Raw genomic sequence first — 21,158 nt, forward strand, 5'->3', positions numbered from 1 at the left:
ATTACTGGTGCCAGGCACTTTGTAAAGACCCTGGGCACAGTAGATATGCCAAAGGGCAGTGCAGAGAATTGGTAATGCATTGAACCAGCCTTGAATCTGAGGTATCTCCTGCATATTTGTCCGATTGGGACATGCAGGTATGCCTCTTTTTGGTCTAAAGTCACAAGCCAAGCGTTCTTCCCAAGCATGGGCAGAAGCTGCTGCAAAGTCAACATCTTAAATTTTGGAATATCCAGGAATGTGTTCAAAATAGATAGGCCCAGTATTGGCCTCCAGGCCTTGTCCTTTCTGGGTACCAAGAACAGTCTAGTAAAATCCTTGTCCCTGCTCTTGAACTGGTACTAGTTGAATGGCCCCCATTGTCCATGAGGGATGAGACTTGTTTTGTGCCTCTGCCCATTGATTTTTCTGGCCAGCCGTTTGTTTTTGGCAGGGTATGGAAATGGAACTTGTAGCCTTGTGACACGATATCCAAGTCCTACTTGTCCTGGGTTATAATGTGCCAATTTTGTGAAAAAAAGTGCTAATTTTCCCCCTAAGGGGGCTGCCAGGAGATAAGTGCTCGGTGCAGGCAGGGAGAAGTCATTGGGACTGTTTCCTGAATGGTTGTGATTTGTCTTCTCCAACTTTGGAGGTAGAAGCCCCCCATTGTTTTGAGCGGAATGAACCTTGTGCCTGGGATCTGCCTCTAGGGCGTCTGGGTCTGCCCCATTGAGGTATGTCTGACACAGGAAAGGACCAATTCTTTGTTGGCCAGTGTCTACTAAACCTAGGTGGCTGTACTTGTAAAAAATATTTGACCATTTGTATAGATTTAGCTCTGTCTTTAAATTATTAGATGCACCTTACAGCATTTTCTTTAACACCTCTTCTGCCTTAACACCAAACAAAATATCATGCTGTAAAGGTGCATCTAATAATTTAACTTTAACATGATCAGGCAGATTTTGTTCCTTTAACCAAGCATGCCTCCTAATTACAGAGCCGATAACTACGGCCCTGCAGGAGGCCTCTAAAGAATCAAAACCGCATTGCAAAGTATGCTTTCCAACTTGTTCAGCTGCATGCAATAAATCCTGCATTTCCTTGTTTTCTGCACATTCAGAGTTTAACAACATTTTCTGTTTAAGCAATGCCATGACATGTTGCTGATATTTGAGCATATGAAACTGACAGTTTAAGGCCCTTATAGCCAAGGTAGCAGATGTGTAAACTTTTTTCCCCATCTATCCAGTGCCCTAGAATCCCTGTCAGAGGGGGTAGGGTTTTTTGCAGCGGAAGCCTTAACTCCTTTGGGACCCTGAGAAATAGTTTCTGGGTCTGCAGCAGGTTTTTAAAAAGGAATTTATATGAGTCAGGAACCCTGTAATATCTGTCAGGCTTAACAGGAGCTGGAAGTAAGGAGTCAGGGGTAAGACTAGACTCCGAAAAGACATAATCTACAATGTCTAGCACAGGAGGGATGGCTAGTGGCTTGTGTTGAGGTAGTAACAGGAAATCCCTGAGCCTCTTTTTCGATTCTGAAAAATCTTGGCTCTCCCAGTGGAAATGCTCCCTCATGGTATGTAAGGTTTCCCCAAAAGAACAGTCTTCAGGAAGAGAAGCTGAAGGTATAGATTCTTCAGCATCAGAATCCTCATGGGGGGAAGAGAATATTCCTGATCAGAAAAGGAATAAGAAGAAATGGAAACCTGATCTGAAGATTCATAGTCAGTCTCTTGCCTAGGCCTCTTATCAGTTAGGGGATGGGAACCCCTGATCAAGGTAATCAAGTCTTCAGCCATTTTGAGCATCTGCTTTTTGGGCATGGAGGCCTGTCCACGTGGCTCTTGAGTTTGCTTCTTTGCCTTTGAAGTCGGTTTAATGTATAGATGTTTAGGTCCGAATACACCCTCAGAAGCCATTGCCTGCTCAGCGGCTCCGGACCCATCTCAAAGAATAGCATTCGAGGCTCCAATACTTTGAGTTTCCAGCAGTATAGCTGACTCCACGTGGGAGTCTGTAGCGGTCTGCGACTCAAGTAGCGGGCGTCAGGGGCTGCGAAAAGCGCCTCACTGAGAACCGGCGACTGGCTTAGGAGAAGCTTCGTTGGTTTTGGGCCTCAGTTGTCTATCTTTTTGTTTTTCTTTGCGTTTTTTATTAACTCCGGTAGTCGGATGGCTTTCCGATGACATTTCTGGATAATTAAACCTGCGTCCAAAATAGTTTAATGCAAAATCATACAGACGCTTAACAGTGCGTTGGTTAAATCTAGCACAAAACAGACAACCTGAAAAGTTATGGTCAGGGCCTAGGCAAGGAACACATTAAGAATGAAAGTCCTTATGAGGTATTTGCTTCCCACAAGAAATGCAATTAACTTTTTCTGACATCGGTCTGGAGCAAGAAAAAAGTTCCCCCAACGGGGTACTTAGCTTTATAGAAGACTTCAGATCTGAAATGAACTCGAAAATCTCAGGAGTCGGCCGACCGGCACTTGCAAACTGCTTCGGGCACCGCGCGGCAAGAAAGACTAAAGAAAATGGTGTCAGTCGCATCTTTTATACCCCTAACGACCTGACAGGGAAGGGGCAACAGCGGCCGACACAGGACCCAGGACTTTGGAATTCAGGCCGACTGAGGGCAACCTGCCAGCAGGATTATCCAAATGTAATGACTGCAACAGTGAAACACGAAGAACATCTGTTTTGTAATGCTCTTTAAACCTTAATAAAAATATTTCAACAAACAATCTTGACATACATATAAAAACGTCAGTAAGAGGTAAATTAAGTAAATCTTCCAGAAGGCAAGCAGGCTGCAAGCTTTACAACTGAACATATAACCTATATTTATGACATCCCTTAAAAGGGCCTAATGCAGTAGTCAAGAAATGGCAAGAATTCCAAGCTGCATCCATAAACTTCAAGGGGGAAGACAAGGGCCTGGAAATCTGATGAAAAAAATGAATACAGAAATCAAGTCCAAATGCACTAAGATGTCATTATTTTGTTGCAGTTGCTCTTATGGAATACAAACTTGTCTACTGTTTCAGTCTTTAAGCTACAGGAACTCAGAAAGCAATGGTATTACCCAAACGTTTGGACAATGTCTACAAAGAAACTACTGACCCTTGTATCTGGCATAAAAAAGACAGAACTGGTTACTTTTTCTGATGCCCCCCCCACTTTTTTTTTTTTTTGACTAACATTACTGAATTATCACTTGTGATACAGGGAAATTTACATTTATAGAAAAGTACTCAAACTGTATTTACAAGTTCACGTTTACAAACATATTTCACATATACTGCTATATATATACTGCTATATATATATATATATATATATATATATTATAACTTAAACAACAAGACATAAATTATTCAATTCTGCTTTTTTTTTTTTAAACAAGAAGCATCTTTATTAAACCATCCACTTAGGACATAGACAATCATACATTTATACAAAGGTAAACAAACTACACAGACACAATCTTAGTTGCAAGCATTATATCACAAACTATACCGACACACTTCCAGTTGTAAACTTTATACATTACTTACAATCTACCCAACCATTTTCAGCCAAACATTACATAGTTCATTTAAGCCCTGCCTTCTTTTAAACCTCATTCTTCCCCTGTATGTATTGTTCCCACAATTCTCTTTCTGAAGTTCTAGATCCTAGTAGTGTAATATCTCAGCTGCCAATGGATATATATAGCAAATGCAGGATCATTTCCCTTTGTTTTGAACATTAGGAAAATGGCTGGTACCCAGAAAGTCTGACAAAGAGTTACCCTCAGACACTTTAAGCATGAGGATAGGGTTCATTTTAAGAATGACTTGTGGAGGATTGTGTAAGGTCAGGTACTTGCTCACAAGGGCCTGAGGCTCAGATACCCCTCTGGTTGAGGTAAAAGCCAACAGGAACAAGGGTTCGAGGAAAGCAATTTGATAGTGCAGTTGCATCAGGTTGAAAGGAGAATGTAACAGGCTTTGAAGCACAAATTCAAATTTCAACGAGGGAACTGCATACAAGAAGGTTTATATGAAAGACTCACAAACTGTTTAATGCTGCTGTGTGAGGATGGGGGATGGTGATCGCCCATTGGCTAGCAAAGTGTAATAGCTGAAAGGTGTCCTTCAATGGAAGTAGGAAAGGTCTTTGACTAGCAAATTTAGCCAGGTGTTGCCAGATCTGTGGATTAGACACTACACCACAAAGAGAAGCTTGACCATTAGGCTTGACACAATTTGTATGTCTTCTAGCCTCTTGTTCACTGTTCACTACTACTTCTGTTAAATTGTCCTTAAATTGAATCAGGTTGAGAAGATTTACACTGCCGGCTTTGGACTTTGTCTTCACCAGAGAACCTTACTTCTGGGTCAAGAAGATGATGTACTAGGGTAGCAAGAGGTCCCCTAGTGGAAAACCTGAATTATCTACATTAGACCAAAGTGGATCAAATGATACTACACCCCTCCATCTATACCTTTTGAAGTCCCAGGGGTTGATGGAAGGTATATAGTATGCCCCCCATCCATATTATGCTGTAGGCACCGATGGCCAATGCCTTGGGGTTGGGGAACATGGAGCAGAAGGTTTGGTGCTGATGATTCTCCTCCAAGGAAAGCAAGGACTTCCTACAATAATGAAATGTTCATGAAGACACCAGAGTCCAATTTCCATTCATAGGTGTTGATGTAGGACCTGCTCAGTTTATTTATTAATGTGTTTTGGTCTGATGGAAAGGAAAAAGCCTGTAGATGTGAGCCAGACAGGTCACAGCCTCCTACACCATCAGTGCAAGTCTCCAAGATAGCAAAAAATTTAGAGGTAGCATGAATATAAACAAAATTATAAAAATACAAAACTACTGCACCAACTTATACAAAGATAGGTAGCTGGTTCAAAACAAAGACATGAAATGTGTTTAAGGACAGTTCAACAAAAAAGTCCTGTAACTCACATTTTATCAAGGTGTTAGTTCAATAAAGTATTAGTTTGCATGCTTGTTTGGCTAAGAAAATCACTTTGCGCCTTATACAATTGGCTAAGTTTCTAGTGTCATTCTAAGGGGATCCAGCATATGTCTGCCTGGGATGACATGATTGACAGACATCGATGCTTTGCCAGAGATGGCCTGCATCTGTCACCCCTGGGATTTCGGATACTGGCCAAGGCTCTTGCCACCCCATAGTGCCTTTTTTACATGGTTTTCCAAAGACCAAATTACCACCATAACAGCTACAAACAAATGCAATCTGATGGTTATGCTGCTCAATGCTAGATATCTAAATCTCAAAATGCACTTGCTTGAAGCACTCCCTAAAATGGAGAACATCGACATTTGTGCTGTAACAGAGACCTGGCAGCTGAAAGCACCCCTGCACTACCAGGCTATAACTCATTCTACACCTTTCGGCCCCAGAACTTGGACTGAAGCTCCAAAGATAGTGGTGTTTCCATATTCATAAAGGATGCACGTACCTCCAGACTGGTAGCCCAACATAGCACATCAGAGATACTTCGGATGCAGCTAACATTGGTTTAGACAGCGATTCAGGTCGTAGCCTGTTATAGGTCCCCAGCCATGTCCCAAGACGCTCATTCCATATTCCTAAGCACCCTGGAGAATATTAGGGTCCAGCCTGACACACTCATACTGGACCACTTCAACTATCCCTCCATTAATTGGGAAAACTACTCATGTACCAATATACTTGCCTAACATTTCCTGGAATTCATTAATTTCAATGCCCTGGACCAGCTCGTTCTTAACCCCACTAGAGGTAGCAACATCCTTGACCTGGTCATTACTAACATGGGCGACCATTTCTCTACACCAATAGTCAACTCCTCCCTGGTTAGATCGGACCACAAACTAATCATCTTGGAAATCCACATCCACCCACCCCCCACCCCCCGCAAAGGTAACCATCATGAAAAACTTCTCCAAAGCTAACTTTAGAGTCCTAAGAACAGAGATAGCTAACTTCACGGTGCCCATGCAAATGGAAAATAGTTGCATAACCGCCAAGTCATACACCATTGCACTGTACAAACACATACACAAATGCATGGATCTCACCATATCCAACAGAACCAAGATGCTCTCCTCCCCAAAAAAAAGCTAATCTGGTGGTCCTCTGCCATAAACAAATTCTACAACAGAAGGAGGAAACTGATGCGTAATAAGGTGAAGTCCCAAGAATGGAAAAAACTCCCTTATCAGCCTCAACAAAAAGTTGAGATCCCTCATCAAATCTAAAGCTAGCTATGAAAACAAAATTGCAGCAGATAGTAAAGACAGCCACAAGGCCTTCTACAGTTATGTAAATAACCTCCACAGCAATACCCAGATTTGCTCTGAGCTACTGCACAATGGTACCTCCTATACAGAGCCAACAGATATTGCCAATATACTGGCAGACAGATTCAGTGCCAACTTTACCCCTCTCCTCCCCCAAAGGACCAATCACAATACCAGTGGATCGCCAGGCACCCAGCATTACTGCTGCAAAGGTTACAACAGCACTGTCCAAGGCCAAGAATACAGCTTCTATGGGACCTGAAAATATCCCTGGCTGTGTTCTACATGAACTACAGACTGAACTGGCACCTCACCTGTGTGCCCTGTTCAATCACAGCCTCACCTCCGGCTTTGTCCCTACCGAATGGCACACTGCTATAGTCATCCCTCTCCACAGAAGGAGGAGCAACTACAGAGCCTGGGAACTATCGCACCATTAGCCTGACAAGACTGATATGCAAAGCTATGGAATGCATCATCATGGATCTAATAAACAAGGATTTAGGGAATCTCCAAACTCTGGATCTCACACAGTTTGGTTTTGTGATGGGTAGATCATGCCTGCTCAACTTGGTCGACTTTTTGGAGTCAGTCACCAGAGCTGTGGATGAAGGCAAGGTGCCTCATACAGCCTACCTTGATCTGGCCAAAGCCTTTGATACAATTTTCCACCCACGAATCATGGAAAAACTCACTAAGCTAGACATCAACCTCTACCTCACTAGATGGGTTGCAAACTGGCTCACAGATAGAACCCACAGTGTGAAAGTAGCTGACTCCAAGTCAGACTGCCAAGTCACGACTGGAGTCCCCCAGGGATCGGTCCTGGGTCCTCTCCTGTTTGGTATCTACTTCTCAGAAGTCCAGTCCAACAAAAAGGGACTCTGGCTGACTAAGTTCACAGACGATTGCAAGTTGGAAGCCATTAACTCAAGTGATGTTGACATCCTACAGAAAGGCTTCACTAAGACCAACGACTGGTGTCAGAATCATGGCCTTAAGATCAATACCAAACAATGTGTTGTCATCCCCTCTGGGAAAAATCCAGTTCCCATGAACTACCACATCGATGGTAGTCCACTGAACACAGAAGGCGTCATAAGGGATCTGGGAACACAGGCTGACAGCAACCTCTCTTTTGACCACCACACTGTCACTGTGGTCAGAAAGACCTTCTATATGGCACATCTCATTACTAAGGGTTTTGCATCCAGGAAGAAAGAGGTCATGTCTCCCTCTACTCTTCCCTCATTAGGCCAATCATTGAGTACAATGTCCCATTTGGCATGTACCTCACTAGACACCTGCAACAACTGGAGAGGCTGCAAAAGTACCTCATGAGGAGGATCCTAGGCCTTAAACACTTGTCCTATATGGACAGACTCAAAAAAACTCCATCTATTCTGTCTCATATCATCTACTTAGATGCGATCTCTGCTTGGCTTAGAAAGCCATGTCTGACCCAGCTCTGTTAGAAATGCTACATCTAAATAAATCTCAATCCCTCCACACAACACGCTCCAGAGACCTCAACCTCATTACCACAATCAACAAAACGTGCTGGAGGAACAGGTTCATAACACAGAAACTGCCCATGCTATGGAATAGACTTTCCATACATGCCAAACAGAGCATCTCACTGGCTGTCTTCAAGAGAAATCTTGATGAGTGGATGGGAAATAGAAATTTCACCTCAAGGATCACTCCAGTGGCTCTGCGCGACAGAAGCACTGGAAACTAAGGTTAGGTGGTACAATGCCAGGGTAATCTCATGAGCTAGGCTTGTAAAGGTTCCAGGGCCATTAGCCTAGTACACACCTATGAACGCTTGTTTAGTTATAAAAAAAAAAAAAAATCACTTTGTCCCATATGCAACAGTAGTGTAATAAACAGTGTCTTAATGAATCAGCCTTTCTGTAGGATGTGAGGAGTATTAGACATTAGTACTTTGAGATTAGAAAATAGTACTTAGATACTGGAAACAAGAGCAAAACTGTGACTGGGGAGGGATGAGGTGAGTGGTCATCCAGGGGAAGAGCAGGAGCACAGCCAGTTGTTGTTTAGGTAGTTTTTGAGGAGTGTTGTGAAATGTATTAGTGGTGTTTACTGGGTGGCCACAGTGGTGCAGCGGTTAGCGTTGCCACCTCACAGCAAGAGGTTCTCTGGTTCGATTCTCGGCTGGGGTGCTATCTGTGCGGAGTCTGCATGTCCTCCCTGTGGTTGTGTGCATTTCCTCCAGGTGCTCCGGTTTCCTCCCACATCACAAAGACATGCAGTAGATGGATTGGACACTCTAAATTGGCCCTAGGTGTGTGCGTGTGTGTGCCTTCTTTGGAAGGTTGGGCAACTCAACACCGTAAAACTCCACTGCCAGTCATGAGCGGACAGATTATCTGCTGTGGTGACCCCCTGGCCAGAAAAAGCCGAAAGAAGAAGTATTAGTGGTGTTTACAATTAGTTGTGGGATGGAGCTCCAGATTTTGGACCAAGGATTTGTTGAAGACAGCCTGTAGGGGGCAAAGTAAACTGGAACTCTAACCTGTGGAATGTCTTTGATACTGATGGACTGGAAAATGCAGACAGACATCTTTTATATCTGGAATGGCAAGCTGGGTGCCAACGCACAGCAAGTTAAGACCACCCCAGCTGATTAATATTCTGAATTTCTTTATATCCAATCTATTCAGCTTGGAAAGATCACAGATCAGTCTACATGAACCATTCATTCTATGATACTACGAAGTAGTGAGACTAGGACCTTTTCCACCCCCACCCCCCCAACCTACCAGAATGTGCTCCACCTACTCCCCTTACCTACTGGAATGTGCTCCATTGCTCTGTAATCTAACAGTTACTTCACTACTTCTAAACTGAAAATGATCTAAAGAAAGTGGAGGTCTCCCCTAAAAGCAGGTACCAATACAATTTTAAACTTGCCCTCCTGAACTACTTTGGCGTTTAAAAACTGTTCAGAAGCCAGGTGGAACCAGGCATCATTGTGCAGAGACAACATTCTGTCCAAACAAGAGGAAGAAAGACATGAAGGGGAAAGAAAGTCAGTACTGCTTGAGAGTTTCTTAGTAGGTGAGGGGTATTTCTCTCCTTCCTATCTCCACTGCTGCCATGCCAAGGTTGTATTTTTGAAAAACATTTCTAGCTGTACTGTGGCATCCTGTTTTTTCTTCTTCTATAGAAAGGCTGCAACTTTGCTTAGATAATTCCTGCTGTAATTAGGAAATGGCAGAGCAAAACACCAGCTTACCAACTCCATAGTCTTCCCTGTAGATTACTTATGAAGGTGAGTTATGAAATCTTTATCCAGGGAAGTATCAAGCAGCTGCACCTTAACATCCTCAGCCAAGGGATGATCCATGCTCGTCTCCCCAGTACCATCCCAGAAATCACAACCCTGCCACAGGCTTCCTGTGTCATAACTACTCTGCTTTTATTGTGAGTTAGCATGCAGTCAATCAGAGTTGGCATGATTAATTTTCTTTTAAATTCTCACTCAGGATACATACATCTATGTCCTCTTTATAGTTAGGAATTTCAATCTGATATTTTATCATGGTTGTTTAAAATTGTTTAGCTGAAAATACTAAGGTGGCTCAGGTAATTGGTTTTATTTAATATCTGTCTAGGATGCTACTGTCCTTATCACTGGAGAATGCATTTAATATTGGCATTAAGTTGGAACCTTTAGAAGCTCCAAAGTAGCTACTCCAAGGTTCACTACAGGATTTCTGTATATAGCTATTAAATTTCTCCTCTATCCTTTCATACTATTCCGACTTTTTGGAGGCAGGCAGCTGCAAGTCAGGACTTAAGGAAGTCAAACTGAACATGAACTCAAGGAGTATGAGGATTGGTGGTAACATCAAAGGGCTGGGTTCACTATTTCTAAGTACCCCTTCTAAGAGGTTGCAATCTCTTTTACCCCCACCTACTTATTGTTGGATTTTGCCTCAATATATTCCCAAAAGAGAAAACCTCTGGTAGGCAGACAGGCAAGACCGTCTGTCAACAGCCATGCAAATCCCAGGGATTTAAATCAGCAATGTGCAAGCCAAGCTCTCTTCTTTGAGATACAACTTCCATGAGTATGTGTGTAAGAGTGTGTGAGGATATATGTCTTCCTCCTCTCGAGGGAGGAAGAACACCTTGAACAGAGGAACTACACTGGCTGGCTGAAGAACTGGCATCACGCCAGGAGCTGGGGAGCCCTTCATAGGCTTCTGTGAATTAGTATTAGGCAAGAAGGTTAACAGTCTCCTTCAAGGTCTGTGAAAAAAGAGCAAGTGTCCACAGATAGGATCCCTCTACCTGGATATAAAATAGACAAGAAAGGAGAGGACTCCTTTTTAGATCCTTCCTAGACTGAAGCAGTTCACTTATATTCAGCAAGACCATTAAGCGTAGGCATCTGAGGGTCTTGCTAGGGTTTCAATATCTCTGCCCAGAGTCTCTTTAAGGCAATGAACTTCCTCATTTTCTTCTGACAGAGGCTAGTAGAGGAAGATTCACTTGAAGAAGAGCAAGGTTGCACTGAGATTTCTTGTACGTTCTACGGCAGGGGGGGCTTAAGATTGCAGGTTGAGCTTGTCGATTTTTTTTTTTTTTTTGCACAAAATATGTAGTGGTTGCAGGAATAAACATTGTGGGTTTCTACAAAAAGTAAAAGGCACTGCTAGCTGAACTCTTTGGGAAGAACCCTGCCCTTTATATGCATTCTCATAAGAGAGCTTTTCCTGATCATGGAATAAATGGAGCACAAGCAATGTATGTGTGTATGACAGGTCAAGACAACCATAAGCAGCTCAAGTTGGCAAAGATCAAGTTCTGTCTAAATGGAGACCTACGTCCACTTAGAGACATAAGCCTACTAAGCACCAGTGGCTTTTTGGCGGTTTTGGTTAGTTCCAAACACCCTGCCAGAGTGGACAGTGGAGTGAGATTAGGGGATCTACATAATGAGCCATATATTGCCCCATCTGTGGGGAAAAATTCTTGGCCTAATAACAGACTCCTAGAACTCCAGTGATCACTTTGGCAGTTATGCTCTCTGCCAGCACTAGACTGCTACTAGCTCTTAAGATGTAGCTGAAAACGATGTGTTTCAGCACTTATCAGGTACCTCATGTCACTTGAATTTCTGCCCATGGTGGCGTGATAAAGGAAATGTTCCACCTTGGCCTGCATTAGGAACTCCCTACAGGCTTTCCTTTCTATAGGTTCATAGGTAAAAACTAGGAACTACGTCTACAGACCATTTACAAATCCACCAAAACTCCACATGCAAAAGTTCCCTCCAGCCTCAATGAAAGCAAAACAGACAAAGGGAGAATTTCAGGCTGTCATCCAGTTTCCAACTTTATCATGAAAGCAGCAAGGGTACTGCTTGACAAAAAGAAAAAGTTTGTTCTGGAAGTGATGGATATGTTGGCATATGAATCCATCAGGCCATTATATTTTAGTTATATGTTGATGAAGGTTAATTTCCTTTAACTGTGTATTTTAGGCACCATCTGTTCTGTGAAGGAAGAATGTTGGATCTTTCACAGCTCAAAAGGCTAGACATAGATCTTCACAGAGGAGTCTATAAGAGACAGAGTAGTGAGAGAGGGCTGCCAGTCTGTCCTGATAAACATTTGTAAGGCCACTGATCTTTTTAGTTATGAATCTCCTAAATCTCTCAAGTTGAGTGACATGTTTGGACAACTGCATGCCAAAAGGTGCAGTATATTCAGCAATGCGTCTGACAAGAGACAAGTACTTAAGACTTTTTTAGATCTAGTACTGATGTCTTTGGAAATTGGATAAGCCACAGAATAAGCTTTCCGAATTACTGTGGAGACATGATAATCAACAGATAAGGAATTAGTGACAAGAATGACTAGATCTCTTACGACACTGTCTAACTGTAGGAGTATGTCACCTATATCCTAAGAGAAAATGTTCTGTTTACCAAAATGAACTATAATTTGAGACCATTGTCCCTGCATAAATTGTTAACGTGATCTAATCCATGCTGGAGGAATTATGAGCTAGTGGAAGACCAAGTAACACCACATAATTTCCAGCAGTCTGCAAACTTAAGATAACCATAGGCCAGGAGTGTTAGTCTGAGAAACAGATACCAAATAGGAGAGGGCTCAGTTGAGCCCTGAAGTTTAACCACTGGCAACATTTTTGCTTTCAGGAGTGGCATCTGCAACCCCTAACTAGACAAGTTCTGTCAGACAACAAGTTAGCCATTCAGCTAAAGATTTACAAATCTGTCAATAATACCTGTGGGGAAAGGGGGTACAGTGTCAAGCCCTTGGTGGTTCAGATATACTTATGGACTGCACAACCACTATTCACAGCTTCAGTTACTTTTCTCTGAAAAAAGGCAAGACCTACCTTCGCCAAAACCAACTTAACATTTAAAATTTATTTACGTTAAAGAAGTTGTTTAATCTGGAAAGGTCCAACAGGTCTCCATCGTCCATCTTACGAGAGGACAGGGAACAGTCTTGAAAAGAATCTTGCTCCTTCTTCTGAGAAGAGTTTTATATGTCAGCAAGTGAGTCTGGTGGTTTAAGGCCCTGAAGCCACAGGTAGCACAGGCATATGTAGTTTTATATGTCAGCAAGTGAGTCTGGTGGTTTAAGGCCCTGAAGCCACAGGTAGCACAGGCATATGTAGTTTTATATGTCAGCAAGCGAGTCTGGTGGTTTAAGGCCCTGAAGCCACAGGTAGCACAGGCATATGTAGTTTTATATGTCAGCAAGCGAGTCTGGTGGTTTAAGGCCCTGAAGCCACAGGTAGCACAGGCATATGTAGTTTTAAATGTCAGCAAGCGAGTCTGGTGGTTTAAGGCCCTGAAGCCACAGGTAGCACAGGCATATGTAGTTTTATACGTCAGCAAGCGAGTCTGGTGGTTTAAGGCCCTGAAGCCACAGGTAGCACAGGCATATGTAGTTTTATACGTCAGCAAGCGAGTCTGGTGGTTTAAGGCCCTGAAGCCACAGGTAGCACAGGCATATGTAGTTTTATACATCAGCAAGTGAGTCTGGTGGTTTAAGGCCCTGAAGCAACAGGTGGCACAGGCATATGTAGTTTTATACGTCAGCAAGTGAGTCTGGTGGTTTAAGGCCCTGAAGCCACAAGTAGCACAGGCATATGTAGTTTTATACGTCAGCAAGTGAGTCTGGTGGTTTAAGGCCCTGAAGCCACAGGTAGCACAGGCATATGTAGTTTTATACGTCAGCAAGTGAGTCTGGTGGTTTAAGGCCCTGAAGCCACAGGTAGCACAGGCATATGTAGTTTTATACGTCAGCAAGTGAGTCTGGTGGTTTAAGGCCCTGAAGCCACAGGTAGCACAGGCATATGTAGTTTTATACGTCAGCAAGCGAGTCTGGTGGTTTAAGGCCCTGAAGCCACAGGAAGCACAGGCATATGTAGTTTTATACGTCAGCAAGCGAGTCTGGTGGTTTAAGGCCCTGAAGCCACAGGTAGCACAGGCATATGTAGTTTTATATGTCAGCAAGTGAGTCTGGTGGTTTAAGGCCCTGAAGCCACAGGTAGCACAGGCATATGTAGTTTTATATGTCAGCAAGTGAGTCTGGTGGTTTAAGGCCCTGAAGCCACAGGGTAGCACAGGCATATGTAGTTTTATATGTCAGCAAGCGAGTCTTGTGGTTTAAGGCCCTGAAGCCACAGGTAGCACAGGCATATGTAGTTTTATACGTCAGCAAGTGAGTCTGGTGGTTTAAGGCCCTGAAGCCACAGGTAGCACAGGCATATGTAGTTTTATACGTCAGCAAGCGAGTCTGGTGGTTTAAGGCCCTGAAGCCACAGGTAGCACAGGCATATGTAGTATTATATGTCAGCAAGTGAGTCTGGTGGTTTAAGGCCCTGAAGCCACAGGTAGCACAGGCATATGTAGTTTTATATGTCAGCAAGCGAGTCTGGTGGTTTAAGGCCCTGAAGCCACAGGTAGTACAGGCATATGTAGTTTTATATGTCAGCAAGCGAGTCTGGTGGTTTAAGGCCCTGAAGCCACAGGTAGCACAGGCATATGTAGTTTTAAATGTCAGCAAGCGAGTCTGGTGGTTTAAGGCCCTGAAGCCACAGGTAGCACAGGCATATGTAGTTTTATACGTCAGCAAGCGAGTCTGGTGGTTTAAGGCCCTGAAGCCACAGGTAGCACAGGCATATGTAGTTTTATACATCAGCAAGTGAGTCTGGTGGTTTAAGGCCCTGAAGCAACAGGTGGCACAGGCATATGTAGTTTTATACGTCAGCAAGTGAGTCTGGTGGTTTAAGGCCCTGAAGCCACAGGTAGCACAGGCATATGTAGTTTTATACGTCAGCAAGTGAGTCTGGTGGTTTAAGGCCCTGAAGCCACAGGTAGCACAGGCATATGTAGTTTTATACGTCAGCAAGTGAGTCTGGTGGTTTAAGGCCCTGAAGCCACAGGTAGCACAGGCATATGTAGTTTTATACGTCAGCAAGTGAGTCTGGTGGTTTAAGGCCCTGAAGCCACAGGTAGCACAGGCATATGTAGTTTTATATGTCAGCAAAAGAGTCTGGTGGTTTAAGGCCCTTGAAGCCACAGGTAGCACAGTCATATGTAGTTTTATATGTCAGCAAGTGAGTCTGGTGGTTTAAGGTCCTGAAGCCACAGGTAGCACAGGCATATGTAGTTTTATATGTCAGCAAGTGAGTCTGGTGGTTTAAGGCCCTGAAGCCACAGGTAGCACAGGCATATGTAGTTTTATATGTCAGCAAGTGAGTCTGGTGGTTTAAGGCCCTGAAGCCACAGGTAGCATAGGCATATGTAGTTTTATATATCAGCAAGTGAGTCTGGTGGTTTAAGGCCCTGAAGCCACAGGTAGCACAGGCATATGTAGTTTTATATGTCAGCAAGTGAGTCTGGTGGTTTAAGGCCCTGAAGCCACAGGTAGCACAGGCATATGTAGTTTTATATGTCAGCAAGTGAGTCTGGTGGTTTAAGGCCCTGAAGCCACAGGTAGCACAGGCATATGTCTTTTTCTCATTCTGTCCAGTCTTGTTTTTCTCTCAAGGGAAACACTATCCCTTGCTGCAGCCACAATGTTTCCTTGTTGACATCCACAGAAACTGCAGATGGATCTGCAGTGGGGCTCCTACAGAATTACTTAATCTTCCACCTTGCAGAAATGGTCAGGTTCCCTGGAGCATGGGGTTGCAAAGCTGGCTCGAAAGATGCCACAGAAAATGCATCAGTTAAGGCTTCAATAACTTAATGAACAGCCAAGGAATTAATCTGAGTTACGTCTGGGAGATTTCCATGGCCTATTTCTTTGTCAGGTAAACCTACGGTGAATTACTTGATACTCCCTCATGGAATGAAGGGCCAATTCAAATGGGATATCGCCAAATAAGAAAAGTGTTGAGGCAAAGAATGAAGTATCCTTAGAGTCAGAATCAGAAGAGAAAGACATCTAGTCCACATGGTCTATTTCATCAACTTTTGACTTGGATTAAGTCGGAGTCCTCAGAAGGGGAAAAGTCTCTTCTTTTGGAGGGGGAAGCCCATTCCTCTTCAATGAGTGGATGGATGTTCTTGAAGAAAAGGAGCCTGGTATAGGGTTTATGCTGAAGAACTGCCAACCAACATGTAAGGCAAAATGGCAGGCATCTGTTTTAAGCTTTGACAACTTTGGCCTGTAATTAGGGAATAAGACACACGTGGATTCTTCTGTATACAGGCAGGAACTTGAGAGCTCCATTTAAAAGCCAATGACCTCCTTACAAATAAGTGAATGCTGTCTGGTCCAATGGTTATCATATTACGGGTGTCAGAACCAGATGTCCACAGAGAGACATTGCAACAAATGACTTATCAAGGGCTTTGGCCTGGGAGGATTTGCCATCATCTGACTGCATGGCAGTGTCAGGAAGGGCCAAAGCAGAGGGTCCTACAAGAAACAGAAACAAGAGTCAAGTGATGCAAAACTGCCTCATTAAATATAGTGCCACTGGATCAAGGGACAACTTAAGTCTTAACAGGATGTCTCTGGTCTTGAAACAGTTCTCTTTAGGGTGCTTCTTTAAAAGTTACTTTGTACTGGGAGGGACAATAGAGACAACCTTGGACAAGGTGTGCAATTTTTTTCTGAGTGAGGTAATCATGGTGAGATTTATCTTTACGCTAGAATGTCTTCATGTTAAATCTTGAACAGTGAGGACAGCTGACTATGTCTTACTTGGGTCCCAAGCAAAATAGATACCTCACATGCAACTCTTTGCAGGGAATCCATTTCCCATAGTTGATATAATTAATTTTTCCAGAAATCAAACCTGACATCTAGCAAAAACTGGATGCCCACTTAAGTATACAATAACTGAAATAATGAAAAAAAGGCTCCACTATGAGATGCAGAGGGATTATTTTATTCAGTGACATCATAGCCACACTTGTTACTTCAACGAACAGACTTCCTGCAAATCTGAACTTTACTGTTAGGTCTTTATGTACGATATTTAAAATAAATGAATACTGTGGCAACACATACCTACCCTCACAGTCTGTCTGCCTGGCACCTAAATGCCCTGCAAGGGAATGACTTTTAACACTCTGCTCATAAAAATACATATAATTTGTACCTTCTACAGCAGTAAGTTAAGGCTTTTAATACATTAGCATTTATTCACAAAATGCAAAAAGGATAGAAATCCATTAGTGCTACTGTACATTCTGTCTCACAGGTCTGGGAAGTGTTAGGATGCTGGATTATATTAACAGAACTGACATCCCCATAACTCAGTCTTTTGGAACAAATACAGTCAAGCCAGCGCAAAGGTGATGAATAACCCAATAATATAGACTGTGAAGAAAACGACAACGAAAATAAACTTCTTGTATATTACTACTCGTAATTCCATCAACATCAGCCTGTGGTTCTGTTGTCAAGTAAAAAGAAACAGCTTTACTTTACAGCTGACTCAATAAGAAAACAAAATGTAAAAATATTGTGCTAAACATGAAGAATTATTAAATATACCAAACAGATAAATTACCTTTGATCCACCTGCAAGAACCAGATGCCGAGTCTTACAAACAAACATTCCTCCATTTTCAACCAGCTTTTTACAATGTAGGAAGGCAAAACCTCTGAACAAATGCCTGATTTCTCCTTCACGACCCTGTTTGGAAAAGAGGAATGAAATCAAAGCAAAAAAATTGAAAATTTATTTACATCATACAAATTCACTTTTCAAAGCTTCAGTTACAACATATAAGAAAGCAGAACAAACATTAAAACAGAACAGTAAGGGAAACATTTGCAGGTCTTAATATTCTCAAATGCCTTCTGAAACCCTATAATTTCTTTACCACATTTACAGTAATGAAAATAAAAATAATTCTGCATGACTACACCTAACAACTAAATATCAATTTAAGTACACGTCACATAATCCAACAAAAAGAAATATAGCAATTTAAAAGGGATCAAATCATCCTCAAAAAGAAAACTGCTACTCAAAACAGATTAACTTTAAGAACAAAGAAGGACATGCTGACTACAGTTTTACTAGTTGTTTAGTCTGAAGGTTAATTTCTCCTTCACGTTCAGTCGAAACAAAAAGGAACCATCAAAATGGATGTCAGTACAGGCTGCCTTGAAGTTTTCTGCAAATCCTGTCCGATACTGCTGCCTTACTATTTCATTGCGCACATTATGCAGAAGCCTTAAGGACAACACAGCAACAGTGTTAATAGTTACCACCTGTGACTCAATTCAAGAGTTTCACAACAAGGCATTTTTTAAGGGGATCTTGAGTCTTGTCTGACAGATGGGGAGGGGCTTACTTTTGGTAAGAAAAATATTGGCAGATGAAGTAATGAGTGAATGCATTTCAAAGTTCTGTGACAGTTTCACTGACGTATGGTTTCCAATCATGACTCATCGACAAAAATGCTCGACTTCTTTGCCCACATGCATGACATAATGCCAGCCAGCATCACTGCATGTAATATACATTCAAAATAATTTCTATTGTAAGAAGAACTCCACTATGTTATTTGGAAACTACAAACATTCAATAAGAAATAATACCCTCATATTTCTTGGTGTACATTAACACAAGGATTTCTGCAATTTCTCTTGAAAGTCTCTGAACAGTTACAGGCAATGGGTTTGTATCATAACAGCGAATCGCACGAATTGCGAACACTGGTATTGAACGTACCGGATCTTGAACTTCCTACTGTGGGGGTGCCCCTCGCACCCCCCCCCCCGCTAAATATATATTCCAACTCCGAGATCGCACTACAGTGAAGAAAGGGCAAATATCCCATTTTTCACTGTACTGCGATCTCATAAGCACTTCAAGGTCCAGTACGTTCGATATTATGAGCGTTCGCAATTTGTGCGATTCGCTCATATTATGTAGACCCATATTCAACAGTATAAATGCAGCTCAAGTCTCTAAAAATGTATACACAACACAGTAGTGAGTGAGGCTTTGACACAAGATTAGCAATGTTGAACTCTAGTATTTTGGTTTCAGGAACACTTCAGAAAAACAGAGGCTAAATTGGAAACGGCATAAAAATGATTTACAAAACTATATAAACATACCAGAAACAATATTTTCTTTCAATACTGCCACAGAAATGAAGACATAACTCAAGATGCAAGGGCAGCTCCTACCTTTAAAGGGATATCTCTGCTGAAGAATGGAATGATAGCTTTTCCAAAGGATAATTTGTACATTAAGCATATAAGCTCAGTATGGCCTGGCAACAACCTATCTTGAAAATAGACTCAAAAGGCAGAGATCACAGGCATATTCCATGCTCGTTTTAGCAGAAAAAATATTCCCTTAAGCAGCATTCAGAATTCTAGAGGTAAACATTTAAATTAGGAAAATGCACACCTACCGAATGCGGTCCATCAATCACTTTGACTATGTCTTTAACATGAACGCTATTCTGCTCTGAATCCAAGGCCACAGCAAAACGATTATCTTTCTTCCGGTTAACTGCCTGATGTCGAACAGTTACAATCTTGCCATACATATTTAACACCTGATTAAAACAGAAATAAAACAATGTAAAGCATATGACAGTTGCATTCTAGAGTGATTTTAAGTGTCAAACTATGTTGTAGTGCTAATTACAATACATGTAAAACAGATAGGTGGCTATAGAACAGCAGGCAGAACAGCAAACAATCAGAAAGAGATAAAACACATCAGAAACAGAAGTCTAACCAAGAAAATAGTGGGTCACGTTAACTAGTCAGAAAGAAAGGTGAGCACAGAAAGATGCTTCCTAATAAACTGTTCTGACCTCACCCAGGTAACTTTAAGGTACTATTCAAAAATGTACCATAAATCTATTCTGTTCCAGAATTCAAGCACTAAATAACCTAAAATTACAGCAAAATGAATAAAATGCTAAATGCGTTAAAAGCACTTAACTCTCTCCCATCTCAAATACTTCTAGAAACAAATTTCAAGGTCAATTTTTGAAGCCTCTGCAGTGGTTATGTCAAACCTCGGTCTCCTCAGAAAAATTCTTTCAGCCTCTGTCTTGTGGCACGTGGGAGTTGCACAGCATGGCATTACAAAGTAAGGTCTACAAATGCACACTTAGCCCTATTTTCCCCAGTTCTGTCATTCATAAACTGAAGTTGATTACAACAAAACAAATAATATATAACAATATATTTTAGATATTTTCAAGACTGTTGATCTGCAAGACAGGTGAAGGGCTATCCAAACACAGGTGAAAAGTAGTAGGATGGTAACTATACATTGCAGGTGATTCAAAGATTAAACATGTTTAGTACTCACTACTTTGGGAAACTATCTATGGTGGATAACAGTTGGAAAGAATGTGAGACACTGTCAAAGTAACCTCTCAGGGAGGCAGGAGAAAAAGCTCAAGACAACAGAAAATGAGATCAGAACGACAATCCTGAATCACCAAAGTGCTAAGGGGGTCTTTCTCACAGAATCATAGTCCAAACAACCTTGCCTCTAAAAAATGAAAACCAAAACCAGTCAGTCATTACACAAATGTCTGCAGTGGACCAATTCATGAAACAGACACTACAAATATCTGTATTTTACGTTGTGGCCTTTCACTCCTCTGGATGTGGGGATGAGGTGGGGCTTAACTTAGCTGCACAAACACTAAATATAATGCAGGCAGGAATACATCTACATAAAGTTTACTAAGAACCTCTTTATCTGAGCAAAGGAGACGAAAACAGTAGGCCCATCCTAAACACATGCACTACCATTATGTAAAAAACATGAAGTGGTAATATACATTAACACTAGGAAGCCCCTTCTTTACACAATTTGCTTCTGGAAAGAAAACAGGAGGTAATTGGAGTTGTTTCAAAAAAGCTCCAAATTAACTTTCAAAAAAATGCTGACCAAATCCTGATAGAGGGAAGATCCTGCGAAAAAAATAAGTAGGATTCATTGCAAATCAGAACTTGCAGTTTTCAGATCATGTGACTAAAAGAAATTATCAGCAAACCACAATCAAGAAATAATGTAACAGAAATGTGCACTTCAAGGCAGGTGTCTAAGCACAGACTCTGCTGTGTGGACCTGCTAGTTTCCCCCCCAGTAATGACACACTGGCTCTAATGCACAGCAACTCTGAACTGTTTCTACTAGCCTTTATTAAACTGGCAGACTTGTCAGTGGGTTTTAGCTTATATGGCTGTTCTACACTGCCCTTTAGTGGCACCTATTAAGAGCATCTCCTACAACTTTGCTGTGCACCTGTTTCTTTTGTTAGTTGAAGGTTTTGTTCTGTGGGTTCCAAAACAGGAAACAACATCTTTATTCCTAGCTTTGCTTCC

The 21,158-nt window shown here is 42.0% G+C and overlaps 1 protein-coding gene across 1 annotated transcript in view; it reads right to left on the reverse strand.

Annotated features, from left to right (window-relative positions):
• Positions 1–21,158, reverse strand: part of SUPT5H (SPT5 homolog, DSIF elongation factor subunit) — a 1,344,557-nt gene that overhangs the window by 241,509 nt on the left and 1,081,890 nt on the right. The window contains exons 14-15 of the mRNA XM_044069729.1: positions 19,214–19,360; positions 17,347–17,472 (exon numbers count right to left, since the gene is read on the reverse strand). Coding sequence (XP_043925664.1) covers positions 17,347–17,472; positions 19,214–19,360 — 273 coding nt within the window. The remainder of the gene's footprint in view (positions 1–17,346; positions 17,473–19,213; positions 19,361–21,158) is intronic.

The sequence above is a fragment of the Protopterus annectens genome, chromosome 4.part0, assembly GCF_019279795.1.
Source record: "Protopterus annectens isolate FY-2018-M chromosome 4.part0, PAN1.0, whole genome shotgun sequence".
NCBI classification, from domain to species: domain Eukaryota; kingdom Metazoa; phylum Chordata; order Ceratodontiformes; family Protopteridae; genus Protopterus; species Protopterus annectens.